This window comes from Passer montanus, unplaced genomic scaffold, assembly GCF_014805655.1.
Source record: "Passer montanus isolate IOZ18808 unplaced genomic scaffold, ASM1480565v1 scaffold6, whole genome shotgun sequence".
NCBI lineage: Eukaryota > Metazoa > Chordata > Aves > Passeriformes > Passeridae > Passer > Passer montanus.
The window spans coordinates 6,779,759-6,800,487 of NW_024371037.1; the positions used below are offsets into that span (position 1 = coordinate 6,779,759).

The 20,729-nt window shown below is 36.8% G+C and overlaps 1 protein-coding gene across 24 annotated transcripts in view; it reads left to right on the top strand.

Moving 5' to 3' along the window:
• Positions 1–20,729, top strand: part of CADPS2 (calcium dependent secretion activator 2) — a 285,040-nt gene that overhangs the window by 76,578 nt on the left and 187,733 nt on the right. For all 24 annotated transcript variants that reach the window (XM_039726825.1, XM_039726810.1, XM_039726802.1 and 21 more), the window contains exon 3: positions 15,733–16,065. In XM_039726825.1, the coding sequence (XP_039582759.1) occupies positions 15,733–16,065 (333 nt within the window). The remainder of the gene's footprint in view (positions 1–15,732; positions 16,066–20,729) is intronic.

Here is a 20,729-nt window from a genome sequence, read left to right on the forward strand (position 1 = left end):
TGAAAGAACTTTAATGGTAATATGAAAATAATTTGACAATGCTTCTTCACCTTTTTCCCAGCATTCTGTAGTGTATTAAAACTGTCCAGAGATTTCAGTTTCCTTTTTTGATAAAAGATGGTGCCCCACTCCAAGTCCTCTCCATAATTTTTTCCACTTTTATTAGATATAGATAATCACGATTCTGTTGTGACACAGGAAGAAGTTTTAATAGTATTTTCTTCATGTAGTGTGTGGCTCGTAATTGTTACATAAGAGCACAAAGTGCAATGCACCCAATTAAACACCTGAAGGAGTAAAACAGGATAAATCAGGAGAGAAGCCATCTCTGTGTGGTTGGGGTGCACACATCTGTGGTACATTTCTTTTCTAGTCCTATTTGCACAAATTAGAAAACATAACCTTTTTCTGACACTGTTCCCAGAATTCTCAACTAGATAAAATGAGAAAAACTGAACTACTGTCTTCTGATCCCAACTGAAATATCAGAAGATGTTACCTAAAAAGGTGAGGAAGTCAACAATAGTTCCATTGGGTTTTAGATTGATAACATTGACTGTGTTGGAGTCAGAAGTTCATATTGCTTATGTAGCATTTATGTGAAGTCTCTATGGTGTTATGGATTGTTTTGAAGCTGTCTCCAATCCTTCAGTTTTTTATTCTCTAAATAAAGCTGTAGAATGGAAGTCCAGCCTCAGGTTTACTCTAAAACTAAAACCAACCAACCAAAAACCGCTAAATGAAATGTAGCATAATATACAGAATGTGCAAGAAAATTAGGATTCCCAGGTTACTTCTGGGCTGGAACCATGCCGTATATATGTATATGTATGTATGTAACAAAGCTGCATTTTTTTCCCTCAAATTGTTACTTTCTTGGCTGTTAACTCAATGGGCGTGGTGTTGAAAAATGGGTGCTGTTCATAAACAGTGTTTCTGATAAAGAAAACAGTGCATGGAGGGTTCTTTTGATGAAGAAAACAGTGCATCCAATTTAACACCTTTACTCAGTTTAGTGTTAGTTCTGAATATGTCTGGGTAGCCATGAGAAAGGGGTCTGAGCCATGTTTCAGTGGCTGCTGCACATGGAGTCAGGGGAGACCATGGGTGAGTGGAAGATGTATCTTCTTGGATATCTCCTAGGAATATTCCAGCAGGGAACATTCCCAGTCTTACAGGCTATAGAAAGGAAAATTAAGGGTTAAAAAGGTAGCGTCTTGCTTTTAATTAAGTATTGAGAAATATTGGCAACTAGCATGAACCTTTATTTGGAGTAAAGTTAAAATATGGTTAAATTTCAGTGTAAATCTGTTTCTGTTGCTGGCATTGAGACGTAACTGCCTTTTCTGAAATTTTAATTTAGGCTTTTTCAAATCTAGAAGTGGCTCTTTAGCTTGGCGTTTTTTGATTCTTGATGTCAGTTGTTCTTTGCATCACAAAAGATCAAAGCTTGTACATGACAATGAAGTTTTCCTGCCTTTTGACAATGTGTTTATGAACCTGCCTCTATGATGATTTTGCTGCCAGTTTCTTACTTCATGACATTGCAGCTCTAATTTCTTCTGGATTGCATGGCTGAAGCTGAACTTTGCTCTGTGCCTGGAAGCTCCAGAGTTTTTGGTGTAATTTAATGCAGACAGATTACAAATGCAGCCTGCCAAAACACATAACAACTTGAGATGTTGAGCTTGGCTCTGTCAGCATGTGAAGAAGTGCCTGCCAAAACCAACTGGATGTGCTGGGCGAGAACGAGGGTAGCTCCAGGTAATGCCAAGGCAGCATCCTGGTATTTGCTGTAGCTTCTGTACGTCTCATGGATGTGAGCATCTTCCTAGCTGTGTCTGCTCCATGAGCACGTGCTCTGGGAGGTGGCAGAGCTGCTGCACAGCTTTGCACCACTGTGCCAGGCTTTGTAGTTCAAATCTGGTCTTGTAAAAAATCTTTTCTCCTTGACTTGAAAATAGAGTTCACTTTTTTGGTCTTGTTGGGCAGATGCGTACTGACTTTGTGACTGCAGTGAGTATCAGACTTACCTTCATATAGTGTGTTTCTTGTTATGGTTTTTTTCCTGTTCTTAATCTTTACCCCTTACATGTCCAAATTCTCTAGCCTTTTGCCTGTTTCATGTTTATGGGCTAAATTCGTAGTATGAGGGTGAAATTATCTGAATTATTTCACTGAATGGAGCCATGAATTCTGAAATGACACCACAATACAAATTCTAAGTACACGCTTACTGCTTCTATTATAACAGATTTTTTTCAGTATTTAAATAGTGATCATGATAAATATGCAAATTCTACAGTAAATTAACCTGTCAGTAATAATAAAGGTGCAATCATTTGTAGAAGTGGCCATGATAAGGAGGTTGTTTCTGGCTGTCATAAAATTTATGATTAAAATAAAAAACCTTTGGGGATTATTCTGGGCTCTTCAGACCATCAAATTAGAAAATCTGTGTTAGAAGATGACAGAAGGCTCTTGGTATGAGTAATATGTTTCAGAAGTTGGCAGATGAATACTGCAAATGTTTCCAAATAGCCTGACGCAAAATTGAGTTACTTTTTTATAAAAACTACTTAGATCAGTGTAAGTCTGCTTCTTAGATAAGTGGGAAATATGTTTTGAGAATAGTCTGAAAGAAGCTGTAATAAAAATGAAAAATCTTTTGCACTAGTGGAATTATGACTAGAAATTGAGTGGAATGACAGTACAAAGTCTAATATTAGAAGAATTTTCGATCAGACTTTGGCTTTGCAGTGCTCAGGTTTTGGCCCTGTGGGTGACAAGAGATATGTGGTCTTCTCTCTGGGCATTAAAAGTGTGTTATGATGTTGACTAATAGGCTAGTCACAATAACCAAATAACTTAAGATTTATCTTGGTGTTAGTAAAGCTGGTTTTCCAGCAGAGGGGTAATGCTTGTTTACATTTGTTTACATGCTTATTACATTTGACTTGCAAACCATTTACATTTCTTGCCAAAGCTCTTGACTGGCTTAGCTTGAAAACATTTTGTAATATAGGTGGTACTGTCACTCAAGAGACAAAACTTAAAAATAAGCATACTTTCCTGTACATTTCTGTTTTTTTGAAACTGGATCCCATTACGGGAGAAAAGAGAAAGAAGTGAAGTCTTGTTAGGGTGAATTTGAAACCAGAAGGGCACACACTGGGGAAGGAGAACTTTTCAAAATAATGAAGGTATTGGTTTTTTAATTTCTTTTTCCATCCTCAGTTCTCCACACTGTACTTGTTGCTGGGAGCTGTAAAGCAAAAAAGTTCATGACTTTGGGATTTTTTTTGGGAGGGGCCCTCAATGGTAAGAGCTCTTTGAAGAATTGTTTTTCCTGCTTTTGTGTGTAACTGTGCTACAAAACTCTGTAGGATCTTGAGTTACACTGAGTAGGTAACTGGGGTTTGTCCCTTGGTACACAACCATAGTTATCTCTAGGCAAGCAAGGTTCCTCTGACTGTGATAATTTCAGACTGCCCCATTAATTACAAATGAAGTTTCATAGATTGGTCTGCTCTTATCAGCACCTCCATCTGGAAGCCCAGGAAAGAAAGGCATGGTTGTGGAAATGCTGAGGGAGGAGGATAAAGGCATATGGACAACATCTTCCCCATCGTCCCAGGCTGAGTGCAAATTTTCTTTCCTCACCTTATCATTCTTTGTGTCTTCAGGCATTACCTGAGCATTATGGATGCCATGAAGGTCTTGGCAGCAGGAGCTTGACAGGCAGCAGTTGTTCCTGTAAGAGGTAGAGCAGTAACTGGCTGGTGTGGCCAGAGAAGAGCTTACTTTTTGTGTCTTAAGTTAAATTTAAGACCCAAAATAAAATAAAGTTAAATATTTGTCATAGAATAGTACTAACAAGGCAAAATAGTTGATGATTGTGTAAAATTATTTATAAATAACTAAATAAATTAGAAATTGAAGGTGTTTCTGACATGAGATGATATCTTGAAAGATAATCTTTAAAATGGTCTAGAGAATGTTGAAGTATAGTGAATTAATATTTTCTTAATCTTAAGTACTCTAAAGAGAGAGTAAACTATGACTAAGAAACCTCAAAGTTACCATTAAAGCAATTTGGACTTGACATATAATTGGAATGCGTAAAAATAGTCCAATTTGTAGAAGTTTGCATTCTGCATACTAAAATCTAGAGGGATTAAACAGCAGACCAACTGTTCATTAATCTTCCCATTGAAGCATTGCTGTCTGAAGTACAGCCAGCTGGGTGATTATTAAATCTAAGGAAGGATTTAAGATTTAGAATGCATTTTGAAGCTCTCTTTGTGTGTTATAACTTTCCTGTCGACACCATGAATTGATCACCCTCGTGAAAAATTAATCAAGGAAAATGTATTGTTTTTTGACACACAAAGATTACACTTAATAAAGATGGAGAGAGACGGAATGTATTTATGATAAAGGCTGTTTTTTTAAGAAAGTTGTATTGGAATAAAAATATTTGTAAGACTACAGTTAGCAGCTAAATCTGACATGCCAATGGCTTAGTGTCTGCCAGTCCTGAATATCCTTTATAACTTTCTGATCTAGAAATGCATTCTAATGAGTGATGAGATGGTGTTGCTGTTGAGAAATGTCCACACAAATAATAATGCATTCTAAGTGCAAAGACATAAAAAAAAATTCCCCAAGCACTCTCATTTTCATGATGCATTGTCCCTGCCTGCATTTGCACTTATATTCCATTGTTCTTATCTTCCTCTTAGAACAGAAACACTTTGAAGTACAGATTGTCCTTTGGGAGAAGCAAGGAAGCAGTTTTTGTAACACCAAATACATTCTCATCACAAAACTCGTATTATCTATCACATCAGCTCCCAATTGAACTCAACTGTGTTGTTCCTTCCTGTTTCTCCCCAGATTATTCAAAGTCTTCTGTTGTGACTGTTTAGAACTTCTGGATGGCATTCACACCACTTGGCTTGGGATCTTTGGTAGAACAGTCGGGACAATGAATCCTTGCAAGCTTCTCTGTCCTCATTGCGGCAAGAGAGGTTTCTCTAGGGAGTGCTTCAAAGCAGAGCCTGCATTAGGAGCTCTGGGTTGTCCTCTGGAGCAGTGTACCCTTGCCCAGCATTTGGAAAGGGATCTAAAATGGGCAACTTGCACAGCTAAACATGGGTAGTAAGACAATTTGTACTTCTTTCATCTTCTAGTCTTTATTTACTTGACTCCAGTCAGGCATTTGCAGATACCTGTGGCAGTTGTCACGTTCTTTTCTCCTCTTCAGCCTTTGTTCTTACTTCCCATATTTTAGTAATGATGGGATTATTTTTTAAACAGTTGTAGTGACCCATCCTAGCAGCTGTTGGGTCATGCAGGAGGCAGTTGGTGCAAGCAGCCTTTTCTGTTTGGCTTTGGGATGCAAAGTACACAGCTGAGATCGTTCTCATAGATCGTTTGCTCTGCCACTTCTGTACACTACATCAAATTCTCAAGAATACTGTTAAACCTATGTCACCCTTCATGGGGTACAAAAGAAGGTTTTTCTTAGATGGAAAGTGACTGCATTTTCCCATGTGTCTATTGTTTCCCCAAATCCTGGGAATCACAGTAGGAGAAAGGTGCCATATTTATAGATAGGACATCATCAGTAAGCCTTCAAAGGCTTTAGAGGATCTACTCTTGCCCTTGTTTTCCAGTGAGTACCCAAGTTTTGCAGTATTTGTGATGCATTGGTTCTTTTCCAGTTTCCTTAGGCCACAAAGTGAAGTCAGAGCTTTAACCTGTATCCCCACCCAACAGTGCCCTTTATACTCCACTGAAAACAAAATCCACTAAAACTAATTAGTACAGGGAAAGAAAGTGGCAGGTTATTTGCTCAAGTTGTCAGTTTGCTGGCACTTTTTCAATTGCTAAAGCAGAAAAATAATCATGTTGTGAGACAACATTTCAGGTGGCTTCAGCCCAATTTCTATTTGTTCATGTCCTTTTTGAGCATTCAGCTGCAGTGGCAGGATATATAAACTGGAAAGGAAAAAGTGGCATTGATCTGTAAAAACACGTGTTCTGAAATTGTGTCCTCACTTTGCATGAAAGTATTTAGGGTGCTGGTGGGTGATAGGGCCTGAAAGGATCTCAGCAGACCTGGTCTGACTGTAGAGTGCCTGGTATTATATTCAAAAATAGAGATACAGTAGTATGCTCATTTGAACTAAAAGCTATTAATCTGTACTCGGGTGAAAATGGTTAATGCAGAAGCATATTAATGGTAATAGGGAAGTGAAATAGCCAATTCTTTTCATCTCTGACAAAATGAACCCAGTGCAATACCAATGATGAAAACTGTCACTTACATAACTTCCACTTTCAGTCAAGTGGAATAAAAACTAGAACCACAAGTGACTGCAGAGGAAAATTTAGAGAAGTGAAGGACTATTTTCCCTTCTTTATTGTACTTGCCCATTTACTTCAATTTTTCTCACAGTTAATGCAAGAAATTGGGTTTTATATTTAGAAACATTGTATCCTAAGAGGTAGCACTATCATAAGAGATAAAGTGCTGGGGCTTCTTGTGTTTTGTACAGCACTAAGTAAACACCAAAAAGTTAGAGAATTGAGAAGTTCCTTAGCAAGGCAAATAAAAATATGAGTTACTGATTTTAAGCAGGTGTGTGTTTTTCTCAAGTTTGCAGGTAGCAGTGGTAGTTTTGTATAAACGAGTCATCATCTGTTAATTGTGAAATAGATAAATATGCTAAGTAAATAGTTTTTTCCTAATCCTTTTTAGCAAGACTCTGTTTGCTACCCATTATTTCTGTGTAAATATGTTTCCTGTTTGAAGTATTTTTTTTTCAATCTTTGGTTTCTTCTTTCTGCTTTATTATTTTTTCAGCTTTTGTTGTCCTTTGTCTTCTTCCCTGATAGTCAGGGTTGGACATCTTCCTTGTGGAATTTGCTGGAAAATAAGGACCAATTGTGAGGCGAGAGTGAACCTTTTTACAGTGACATCACCAAGGCATGCTGTATTACACGTTCAATTTAACAGTCCTTTTTCAGTCTTACAGTATCTAAAATAGAGCCTTTGAAATTCTCATAACCGAGAACTTTCCAGTGGTCACCAAAGGGAGGAGTTCTGGTCAGGCAGAATCAGCGTACTGGGGAGCAAGCTGTTAGCTCTCTGATAACATGCTTCAGCCTGAGCAATGGGGAATGGTCAAAGGGGAAACTGCTGTTAAAGTGAAGATCAAAATGCCTCTTCCAAGTGGAGGCATAGCAAAATAATCCACACCCATGCTCACGTAGGCAGCATCTATATACTCTGTCTCACTAGGGTGCTGTTATTATTAACTATTGCTGCTGTTACCAGCCATGAAAGGAAGACAAATATGCTTGTTTCAAAAGGGTAGCTGGTTAACTGTAATAAATTAACCCAGGAGAAAACACTCCTTCTGGGTGAAACACTTTTGTGGATTTTTTATGGTGATTGTCACTATACCTCTGTTTGTTCTTGTGCCCAAGGCAAGAACATTGCAGTACATGACTCTGTGAAATGTGTTGCCTTCAGGAACAGCAGTTTGGGTAGACACTGGAAATTGCTTGTGCATTTTGAAAAAGCTGGAAAAGAACAAATCCCAGTGCAGTGTTGTGTAGTATGCTTACAAGGATGTATCCCTGGAGCTGTAGCAGACATTTTAATTTTCAAGAGTTTAAGTTTGGGTGGGTTTTTTTTTACAGATAGCTGGTTGCTAAGCTGTGGGAAATGTCCAGTGTGCTGCTGTTGTGCCCAAAAGAGCTGAAGAAAGCAAAGTACATCACCTGAAGATTTCAGCTTGTGATGGTTTCTGAACCATTAATCTTAATAAGAAGAAATCATAGCTTGATGTGCTCAGGAAGGGTAGTAGATATATGTAAAAAAAAAAAAAAATAATTGAATGAGTATGCCTCTTTGGATGATGATGGTTTCCTACTTTAAATTTTGCTTCCTTTTTTCACCTTAATGTAATGTGCTACTTCAAAGAGATTTTAAAACAAACAAAAAAACGTGACCTCACTGTTAGCCAAAATTAGATTTTTTTATTTTTTTTTTTAGATTTCTCACCCCCTCAAATTTAAGGAAAACTGTACAATGTAGCATACTTCTAAGAGAAGTAACCTTTCATTAACAAAATAAACATGGAAATTCTGAAGTAGAGTAATCAGTTTCCAGGTGTGATTTCTTAAAATATTTTTCTTTTACCTGAAGGTGAGGACTGTTCTGATGACTTACATAGATTTAAAAATAGGATCCTTTAACTCTGATCATTTCATTGTAAAAAAATCATAATAGTGCCTGGAGGATATTTCTAGGGTATGAAAGAGAACAGAGGAGGAATAAGACCTGCAAGTAATTCCTAATTTATTTTTTTCTAAAAATGTGAAAAGTGCTTCTGATTTCAAAATACTGAGCAAATCTCATTAACTACCTCTATTTCCACTCATGTTCAGCAGCCAAGAGTTATTAGAAGTACCTATTAAAATGCATTGATAACTACTCTAATGTCGTCTTTGATATAAATGCTACTTCTGTAGGCAGTGCAGTAATTTTATTCAAGGAGCATAAAAATAATTATATTACTCTTGGATGTATGATGCTACTACATTAACTATTTATTTTTGACCCAAAATTATCTTGTTCTTTTAATGTGCTTAGTTGAACTAATCTAAACATCAACTTAATAATTTTGGTGTAGTTCTTTTTCTTTCTTTCAAGACTGTGTTAAGTGCAGTGAGAACATCATATCTGAAAGAATGTTTTTTTCTGCAGCTCCAAGGTATAGTAGCAGACAGTGCTGGTCATTATGTATGTTAATTGCTACCAGGAATAAACCTTTATTCTTAAAATGTGTAGCTGTGGAAGCTGCTCTCCAAACCGTGAGAAGTTTTTGCACCTTCCTCAGATTAGCCCCAGCTCCTGATGGGATGCATTGTGTGGTTTCAGTCTAGAGTGGAACTACTGGGGGCTGTGAGAGCTGGTCCCAGGGAACATTGCTCACATTAATGACTGAAATTGGAATAATTTTTATTCCTGTGGAACTTTAGGTTGGTGAGATCTCTTGACAGGTGAGGACTTTAGGTTGGTGAGATCTCTTGACAGTGACTTTCAAGAGCTGCTGCACTGGGGCTATTTAATATTACACAGTAAATGTCTTATGCTTTGTTTTGCCTCAAGTAAGGCTTCTACCACAACATGATGACGCATGTCACATCCAGTTTTTAAATAAAAACTTGTTTCAATTCCTTTTAGTTTGCAAGATGAGAACTATTGTCTTTAGCAGATATTTTAATGCTCAATTTAGCCTGGAAAATTGCTGTCTTTTTCAAAAAAATTATTCTGTAAGTCATAAACTCAAGAGTTCTGGTAATTGTACAAAGCACAGCAGGAGCTCGAGTACAGAACACATCAGAAAAGTATATCAGAAACTTAAAAATCTTTCATAGACTTGAATATTCCTTGGACTTCCATCAAAATCCTTTTTGGCCTTGTTCTGTCTTTATCAAAGAGGTACTTATGTTCATTTTTATTTTTTAATTGACAATTTCTGATATGACATAGTGCCATTAATCTTAGTATAGTTTCAGCTTTGCTTCTGGTAAGCTTAAAGGGGAAGAAAATTCCTTTAAAATAAGGACACATCCATAAGAACAAAACATTGCTCTCTGTAGCTGTGTATCTGTGTCTGAGTGATAAGGTACTTCTGAAAAAATCTCCAAAGGGAAATTTCTTTAGGTCTTACATGACAGTCTTTTTCCTAAGTTATATGAAAAGGTTTTGTTTTAACATTACCATGTTTTAAGGATGTCCCAAATATCAGTTGCAGCACATTGTCCTGAATAAACACACTGGAGATCTAGGTAGTTACCTCTCTGGTTCATCAGTCACTGTGCTGCTGTAGGAGGGCATTGTTTGGCCCTTGTGCAGCAGTACCTTTACCATTGTGTCAGTCTCTGGTGGAGTCTTTGGAAGAATGTCACCATTAAAGAATCTGTTTACATTGCTGGTGCTGGCCCAGTGGCCACACTGTTCTTGCAGCTCCTTAGCAAGCTTCTGGAGGCCAACAGAGACCTGCATAGTCCGAATCAGGGCATCGTGTACTTTCACAGGTAAAATAATGTGCAGCATCAGTTGGAGTAGTTTATGCAATCACTTATGAGTGCTCAAGTGTAGGTAATGAAGCATTTTCTATGGTCTGCATCAGTGCAGAGATTCCTGTTACAATTGTTTTATGCTTAATTCAGAATGGCATACAAGTACTCATAATAATAAAAGGAGGAAGGTATCAGAACTCCTGGGTGACCTATTATTTAGAGGCCCTGTGTGCAGTGACTGAGGTTTTTATTCCACCTTGTCACGAATGCATGATTTAGATTTCTTAAAGAAGCCTTGTGAAATGTATTAGCAACAGCATTTTGAATATGGTGTTGTGAAAGTGTGATTTAACAAGGTTCAATGTCAACATTCACTCTGTTACTCTGCGGCACAGTTGTTTGAACAGTGATTCAAAACTATAAAAGCGTAAGTAAAGCTACCAAGGCACAAGTCAAAGTTATCATACTAAAGGTTAGACACAATATCAGTTACTTACCGAAGATCTGCCATTGTTAAGGGTCTCAGCCTTGAGAAGCTCAAGGAAAGATCACAGCTATGCAGCCAGGCTGTTTAGCTGGGAGAGCTCAAAGAAAACTCACTTCATCTTTCATATATATGGAACACAGTGATTGGCTTTGATTAAAATTACATGCAGTGGGAGAGGTATTAGTGAGATTTCTTGTACCCACAGCCTTCTTTGTTCCTCAATAAATGGGTCTTGGAAAAGCCACCTGCTGTTCATGTGTGAATCGCCTGATCAGTGTTCCAAGGTCACCAGTGCTCACTTGGGTCCCTCTGCTCCTTTGTGGATTATCAGAGAACATATGGGAACTAGAGCAGTTCTTGGTCAAGCCATGACCTCCACTGGAGCCTGTACCACACTGCTGCTAGTTTGGTCATGTGGCTGAGTGCACCTGTCACACACTTCTTACTGTGCTGGAATGTGCATGGAGCCAAGGGTTTGCATCCAGAATTTAGCAGGAGTGAAAAAAGCTGTTATGCAGCTTGAAATACTGATTGTAAGAAAGGTAATAATTTGATTCAGGTGGTGTTTAGTATGTCTAGCTGTTTGCTGTCCCAGCGATGTGTGTGCATTTTGAGCTGCCACAATATTTTCCATGAAAGATGATGCATTGAGCCCTGACTGTTAAAACATAGGACATGTCTAAAGTGTAAATGTGATCTCCTCAAAGCTACAGGAACAGAAGTCACCATCAAAAATGAAGAAAAGTCCTTAGTGGCCCTTATGGAAGATGGCAAATGAAGCTCCAAGTTCTGCACTGCTTAAAGAGGAGGAGAATGTTGGTGCTTTTGCACTACTAGAAGGTGCACAAAGGCCAGATGAACAAGAAGCTTTCAGAGGTTAAAAAACCATTCTTGTGGTCCACCTATCCTACTGTATTTGCTTGAATTTTCTTCTTCCTAAGCTTTACAGTAGAGAATAAGATAATCATGTTTGTGTTGCCTAATTGTATAATTAGTTAAATTTGGTATGATGTCCAATAAATAGAAAAGTTATTTAAGGAGTATGTTCTAGAAGTGAAAATCACTTGTTTTCATAATATTTCTTACATTTTCTTAAGTTGTAGACCTGCTAAATAATGATTTTTCATCTTTAAACAAAAAATACTGTAAGGTAATTATCTAGTGCTAAAGACTATTTGAATTAAGCTTTTTTACTAGCATTTGCAGTAGATGAAATTGTGTATGTGTAATGACTGGGAAAAAAGTGAATTTAAACAGTGCTTCAGTAGATTACAATTGTTATTGGGGTTTTTTTTTCAACATGTTATCTCACCTTTGAATGAGTTGAACTTTATCCGTCAGAAACTGAAGGTCTGGTTCAGTCCAGAAGTATTCAGGAGGACTCTAAATAACATGAATTGAAAAAATTCCTCAAAGTGGATATTTATGGCCCATCAAAACCTGTATTTGAACAATCTGTTTTCTCCAGAATGCATTTTATTTGTTAATAGAGCACTCCTTTTTAGTGTTTGATAATTTGTTAGCAGTGAGTTTCATGGACAGTTGATGTTGATTTGTGGGTTCAATAAACTAGTAATGATACTAGACATTCAGATGCTGACTGGCAGCAGTGTCAATCCAGAATGTCTTTGAGGAAGTCTGGAAAATATTGGTAGTAACAAGAAATGCTTTATTAAAAACTTTGAGTCTTGCAAAGTTTTTTCTGAATAATGTGTGGATTTTCAAAAGATTGTGGCTGATCTGCCAAATCTAGTTCCATGCAGAATTAAATTTCTTTGTGCCCAAATAACTTTTTCTGATGTTTTATATTTCACACTCAAACCTCTTAATATTTCTCACCTCCAGTTCCTCCCTAATGTTGGGAGACTTGACATAACATTTTACATTGTAAGTTTTTAATAATTATTTAATTAGAACCAAGTCTATTGATCAATTGAAATACAGGAATGAAGGCAGTAAGAACCAGACATTTAGTGAATGTACTTAATTAGTATTTTGCTTTAAAGATAAATATCAATAAAAATGTTTTCCCTCATGGGGGATGATTGTGCTGCTCGTATATCTTTGAAATCTCTGAAATCAGCTCATTCACTCAGATGAATCTCAAGAAGTCTAACTGAAGCAAAGGATTTTACCTTCAACATGAAGTGTACCATATGTCTTTCAGGAACAGGATTAATGAGACACTTAATAGCTTTTTAATGCATCTTAGTGTTTTAAATTTGTGACACATTTGATACAGTCCTAGTAGAATTTCTATTCTCTTATGGTTTTCTGTTGCAAATAAATCCTTGGATATGAAATAGTTTCGCTAAAATGTTATTATTGCTTTTTAATTATCTTAAATGCTTTTAGTTTATTGTAAAGATGATGTTACTTTTTTTTCCCCCCTCAGGGAAAAAATGGTAAATTTCCACTCGAATAGCAGTAGTACAATAAGAGCGTTAGGTCTGGTGGATTCCTTTGCAGAACAAACCATGTTTTTCATACCCTGTTATTCACACCTTGAGTTTATATCATATCATATCCATTGTATCCAGAAAAATAATTACCTTGGAATAATTTTTGAAAATTTAATAAAAATACAGTTTGTGACCCAAAACACATCATAAGGGAGTATTTTAGAGTAAAGAGCACACTCATATTGTACTTCTCTTTTTGTACATACCTTTTGCTTTGTCCAACATGAACATGCCATTATTTTGTGATTATTACGTGCACCAAGTGTTGCAATAGTGCTTCCCTTCCATGGTTAAGTGGTCAAAAACATGGAGTGAGTTTTTCCTGGAAAAAAGTCTCTTGAAAATGAACTTCAGAATCCCAAATAAATTTTGAATTAGTATGTCTTATAAATCAAGGAAAGTGCTAGCAGCTTTACAGCCCTTTCATTCGGGATTAATAATTTTGAATAATATGGAAAGAAGGTAACGCAAGGTGAATGATATGCTGATGTTCTTACAGTGTGTATTTTGCAGGTTTGTAGTTGGGGTTTTTAGGTTTTGGGTGTATTTTTTGGTTTTTGGATTTTTTGGTGGAATTTTTTGTTTGTTTGTTTGGGGTTTTTTTGGTTTGGTTTGGTTTTGTGTGGGATTTTTGTTTTGTTTTGTTTTTACAAGACTGGTCCAGTTATAATAGCAATACATCAGTTTGTGTAATCTTGCATGAATATGAGATTTTGGGTGGGAAGTGTCTATAAATATTCTTAATTTCTCACTGTCTTCTGCATCTGCTTTCTCTCGTTGATATGCAGGCAAATGTGATGGAAGATTAAATATTTTTTATGAACAGTACAAAGTAGCTGAAATAAGTTTGAAGTAATCTTTTTTTACCAGTGAAGCTGTTAGAGGAATGAATCGTTTGTAATTGCAGACTGTTAAAACAAGGCAAGATTTAATATCCTTGTACCTGTTTGTATGAATAAGTGTTATTGCTGAATAGAATTTCTGACTATTAGTTGTTTTGAAATTAGTTGTTTTGAAATTCAATATTTTTGTAGTCTTTTGAGGAAATTAATGTAAGCATTAATTGACAGTAACTGTGTCAAGTCCCATTATGGGTAAGAATTTACCCATAGATGCTCATGTTTACATAAAAGGAAATGTATCATGGTACAGATAGAGCATAACATGTGATTAGCATATATTGGTGATGGGGTGTTTTTAAATAATCTCTTTGGGCAAATACTTTTAGGTTTAATCTGCAGCATTTCTGTACAATATCAATTAGGATATCTGTTGAAAAATACATTTTAATAGTAACCCCATTTTAAAATATGCTACAAGAGAACATGCATTGACAAGCACTAAAATTTTAGAATTATTTTTTCTTGATCTGCTTGCATCTGTGTACTCCTCTGCTCAGCTCCTCTCTTACTCCACTTTTCTATATTTTCAAAGTGAAGCACAGTAGGTTGGGTTAGGTTGGTTGTTAGGTACGCCATCTTCTAACATGACCTGGAGTCAGAGCTCTCCTGTGCTATCATCTCCATTCACAAAATCATATATGATTTCATAGCTCTTGGTGACTGCAATGACTATCTGAAAATGCATGCTAAATTCCCAGGTCATACATCTGACTGAAGAAAGCAGACAGTCAGAAAGGTCATACTTCTGTTTCAACTTTTCAGTATCTCAGCTGTTCCTTGCATTTCTGCTGTGTTTGGGATGTTGGTGTGGCACCCAAGCAGCTGCCAGCAGCTGAACCATGCAGGGAGGAGGGTCTTGATTCATCTCCCTCTTCTGCAGAATTCAGGTGGTTCTCCCTGAGTTATCCTTTCAATGGCATTATGCAGTTTAATCCCTGTCCAAGGCACACTTCCATTGTTTACACAGGTGATAGTGCTGCATTGTCACCTTTTTGTTGGTTGCATCTTGTAGAGAAACAGATTCATGACACTTGGTACTAAAATGAGCTACATGCAGGCCACATACAGTGTCTGGAAAGATTGACCTTGCCAAGGCCCTTTTAAAAGAAGAGTTGAAAACAACCATTCTTGAGCACTGAAAAGTTTTTACAGTATGCTGGAACTGATTTAATTGGTTTGTTGTTGTAATTTGACTTCTCATGTCTTAGAATATGAGTAGTTGGGAGGGGCTTTTTTATGTTTGTCTTCGTTGATTTTACACAGAGAATCCCATACTGTATCTCCAGTATTGTATCTCCAGTAGTAGAAGGAGCTCTGTGTCTTCAAGTCTATCTTCTCAATTGTTAATATTGATTGTGGCGTTTCTTTAATTTTTTGGGGGTTTTGGGTTTGGTTTTTTTGGGTTTGTTTTGTTTGTTTGTTTGTTTGTTTTGCTTTTTTCCTCCTGGATTTATGTCTCATTGTGGGCAAATTTTAAATTAGCTGCTGTTAATTCAAAGTTCATCTAGTCTAGCTATTCTAAATTTATGCATAAACAACTTGTAAAACTACTCAGTTTAAGTACTTGTTCAGTGTGGAAACTTGGTTTAAACATGGTCATTTGTTTCTTTGTGAAAAAACATAACAAACATAACAAACTATAACTGTCATATAAAGCCGTCTTGTGTAGGAGCAAAATACTATCTTGTATTCCCTTACACAGGGATTGTTTTGTATTTGTGTTCATGCCTAACTGGTTTTGTTTCTTTCTTTTTCTCTTCTTTTACTTTAAAAGGTATTTCTCAAGAGTGACCGGGTTGCAAGAATGGTCCACAGTGGAGGATGTTCTGCAAGTGACTTTAGAGATGTTTTTAAGAAAAACATAGAAAAGAGAGTCCGAAGTTTGCCGGAAATCGATGGATTAAGCAAAGAGACAGTGTTAAGTTCTTGGCTAGCCAAATACGATGCCATATACAGGGGAGAAGAGGACTTGTGCAAACAGCCGAACAGAATGGCCTTAAGTGCTGTATCAGAGCTGATTCTGAGCAAGGAACAGCTTTATGAAATGTTTCAGCAGATTCTAGGGATCAAAAAATTGGAACACCAGTTGATTTATAATGCCTGCCAAGTAAGTATTGGTGTCATTTGGTTTTGTTTTGTCCAGAATATCTCCCCTCTGCCAGCTGGTCCAGTGCCTCCTCCCTGTGTGTAGAATTGTTCAATTTTAGGTACATTTCTGCAAGGAGATGAGACTGCTCAGCAAGGAATCTTTTCATGATCTGATTGTTGCTGAGCACTAGGATAAAGGGTATGCAGAGATTGTGGTACTTATGCTACAGGGGTCTCCTTTCACAGTGTTACAGCTCACACCATTTGAGTGGTTCTGAGGAATGTGTCATGGTCTGTACACCTGCATACCCTTTGATAAATTACATATGCATGCACATACATTTCTCAGCCTGTGTGTTAATCTTTAAAAGAAATTTGCTGCCATAAATAGATGACAGGTGATTCAGGCTCCTGTTGGACATCCAGTGTCTAGAAGGTTTGTGTGTTAGAACTAAATGTGCTTCCATTCAAGCATCCTCTACAAAGCCAATTTTCACATTTCTGCATTGTTGTTTTGTTGGATAAATGATTTTTCCTGTAAATTACTGAGGCCAAGACAGTCCATTCAACAGTCATATTTAGATTTATGTTTATAATCTCCTGCTAATCAGCAATATATTTGGTATGTAAAAATGTTTTATTAACCAGTGTTCATAGTGATGGAAGTGTAAATTAACATTTACTTAAGGAGAAAAAACCTGAAGAAAAAGAAGGTATTTTTGCTAGTCTCACGACCAAGCGGCATAGATAAAGCATTTAAACTAAGATCCCACAGCTTCTTATGCTGTCTATAAAATAGTCAACCAGATTACAGCTAAAATGTTTTTCATTTATTATGCTGAAGGCTGGTTTGTAGTTATAGGCCATCTTAATATAGGAACAAATTATATGTTAGTGTAGCATGAAATCATGTATCTGTTATGTGATTGAAACATCTGCAGTAGGTAACACTTCTGCTGCATCCAATTATGAGCAGTGTTTTGAATTAAAAGAAAGTATTCCTTCTTCTTTTTCCTATTTTTCCCCTCTTTTTCCTTTTGCCTCTAAATTGTCAGGTAAATCACTAAACATCTGGGATATGTGGGTTGATAATAAGATGAAGAAGCATTGAAATCTGGGGGAATAATTCTGCTTAATTTTGGGAGGGTTTTATATACAATAGAACATAGAGGCATGGGAGGCAGTTTGGATAAGTCCTCCAGAGGTCATTCAGTGACCTCTTCCTGCTCAGGGCAGGGTCAGCTGTGAGGACAGATTAAATTACTGAGGGCCTTACCAGGCAGGTCTTAAAACTTGCAAGAATGGAGACAGATTGTGCAAACTGTATGAGTAACCTGTTCCATTATCTGAAAACATGAAAAAAACAATGTTTTTTTGCCAAGTAGATAACTTACTACTTATAGTAGAAACTCAGTATGGATTCCTCTCTCCTCTGGTGTCTGGTGATTGCTGAGCCTTGCTTTGTACATTGCTGTGGATGGTCAAAATCTGCTGTTGAGTCTTCATTGGGTAGAGGGACACAAAAAAATGTGACCTGTAGAACTTTGAACAATTAAACAAGAAAATAGTTCCCTTAGTCTAGAAGTGGTTTTGATGATACATCCACTAGCTTTTTGTATCTGTATCCTTGAAGGCCTCTTTGTTTTGGTTCATATTTGTATAAAATTTGATGGACCAAAACTCTTTGGCAAATATCAACAATTTTCTGTCCTAAATTATTGGTCCATAACCCATAGAGAGACTGAAACATCCCAGTGGCTGATTTCTCTTTTCTAACATGGTAGAATTGTGAGCATTGAATAGTTGTCTTTTCTTTTTTTTTTACTTGCAAATTAAAGAGAAAACAACCTTGTTGTGGGTAAGAAGGGAGAAAGATTGACCACCCTGATGTGTGCAAAGATGGGATTAAGAGAAGGCACTTATCTTGCTCTTCCTGCTTTTAAGCTCTGAAGTCTGTAAAATCTCCTGTGCAGGTCTCTGAAGTACACAATGTTTACCTTGGATTCATGTAAGTATTGGAGGATGGGAAGTAAGGAAAATCTGCTTCTTCAGGAGCAGATACATGAGCACCTATGTACTTGAGGCTGGAAAGAATGGAGAGGGAAAGGCTTCAAGGCTATACCCTTGTTTGGGGTTCTAGCTTTCTGCAGATTTTAGTTTTCTGAGGCAAGGATGAGGTTACTTTGCTAAAGCAAAAACTTTCATTGCGTACTCCAACAGAGTTGCTACCAACAACAGTTTTCATATCCTGTTCCTGTGGTCCAGTCAAGCACATAATAGACCAAAGTTATGAGGAGAAGTCTGTTGCAAAGAAAAAGACAACAATCATACCTAACCTTGCCAAGTGCAGTGTAGACAGCAACCAGTCTCTGATAATGTAATACCTTTTCTCCTTTGGTGAAACCCCTTATTTCTCATTATAGTTTTAATAAGATTTTAGTTTAGGCTGTATCTCATTCCTTTGTATTTACAGTGTATTTATAGAAGTTGAGATGAAGTTAGGCTCTGTTTTCAGTCAGCACCAGCAGTTTTCATTCTGCCCTAGAAGCCTCTATCTGTCTTTGTATGGAAATGCTCACTTTCATTTCCCTTTGCTGCTGCTGTTTAGAATACTAGAGACATGCAGATAATGATAATCAATAGTGTCTGGGAGCAGTGAGATAAGTCCAAGTCCAAATAGATGTTAAAATTGTATTTTTGATAGAGGTTTGATTAGTTTGGCTTCTAGCCTGTGCTTCTAGCAGAGAATCAGATATATGAAATTCTGTATATTTTCCAGCTCTGAGAAACAGCTGCCCTTAAAAGCAAATCTGTACAATTATAATTTGTGCAGAAAACTCTTTTTTCTTTCCCCCTTTTTTTTTATACCTTCCAGTCCTTTGGAAATAGGAAACAGAAAAATGTCATACAATGTTGATGATAAGAGTAAATTATCCTGCTCCTACAGGGCTGCTAAGCAGACATGGGTGCTCTGTATAACTGTAGGAGGTATTGTCTGCCAGCCTCCTCCTTGTGACTTCCTCAGCATTTAGAAACTTTTTATTGGATTTCAGCAGTTTCTGCTCCCCAGCCTGTTCTAAATGGAGCATTCCCTTCAGCACCTAAACCATTGGTATCTTGGTATCTCAGCCCAGCAGACTGTTCTGCTGGGTGTGGGTGCCTGCCTCTCCACACTGGCTGGCGTTCTCCATCCTGTGTGTGTGATAGCAGTGAGAACCAGTGTTCATTCAACCAGCAGGAAAACCTAATCAGAAATAAAGTGGATAATGATAGATCAGCTCTCTGGCACTGACAGAGTCCACATAGCTAAGAGAATTTTATGTGTTTTCTTTGAAGAAGAACTTTTTTTCACAATCTTTTAACATGCGCTAAATGCCTAAGCTTGTACTTAGGTAGTGAACATTAACAAGATGTTCACATTAGGGTGGTGAAGACTTCTGTGATCTTGTTTTCGACTTCACAATTTAGAGAATAGCCAGCAACTGCTGTTAACCACCCACAATTTACATTGTGTTGCCTCAAGCTGTGTTATATGATAAAGAAATCATTGCCAGTTAGCTGGGACTTAATTAGCTCCTTGACTTGTGTTTGAGATGCTTGGCCAAACTGTTTCAATTTGATTTACAGAAATCAAACATGGTACTTTTTTCCTTTTTTTTTCTTTTTATTCACTGATATAGAAGATAATTTTGCAGTAAGTCAAACTGAAAGTCAAACTCAAAGTGATTTGTGGTCATATCCTATACACAACTACATCAGAACTAGAATTTCTTTGTCAGGTAAATTGTAATTCCACCCAGGAGTTTATTTTATTTTTTAAAAACTTTATAGGGTTGCCTTTTTTGGGTGATCTAAATTCTCTTCTTGGGTGACCAGAGCAGAGAACAATACTTTTCATAATGAAAGAATGCAAATCACATTCTATTTTCTAACAAGCAATAAATAACTTTCAGTATAATTTAACAGTTCTTAAGAATAAGTGTTTCAGTCTTGACAGTTTTGGTAATCAGCCACAAACTAGTTCTTTTGGAAATAGCTTTAGATGGTGCTTTCCTACAAGATATAATTATCTGCTTAAAATCCTTGTATTATGTCTGATTCTTTAGCTTTTGCAAGATATAACTTTTTTTTACTAGTGTCTAATATGAGAATGATGGATTATATTGTCTCTTCCATAATAAATATTTTATTTTTAATTCTAAGGGTAGTTTCTCTCAAGAATTTCTTCTGACTGAAGCCTGCTTATGGTGCTCAATGCAATTGCAGTCTTTCACCCAGCACTTTTCTGAAGTCCAGTCAATGATGTACTTTTGGAAATGTCAGATTAAGGGCAATTTAATTTGCAGCAAGGCCTTTGTGAGTTTTGCATGTGTGTCGTTCTGATTCTTTCCTTGGTAAAATGATGAGAAATAGAGTTATTTCACAGATCTCAGAATTTCTCATATTTCTGGATATCTTCTGTAGCAACTTTCATACCCTATATAAGTTATGAGGACAAGTATGAGTTTATGAAGCACAAAGAATAATGAAATCTTTGTACAGAAAGTATCAGTATAGTGTTGATTATTTTCTTCTTGGAGTAATTAAACAAGTACTAAGATTCAGTTTAGTTTTTAGACCAAAATTTAAACAGATTAATTTATTCTTTAAATTGAGGCCTGGCACAGGAAAAAAAATTGGTTT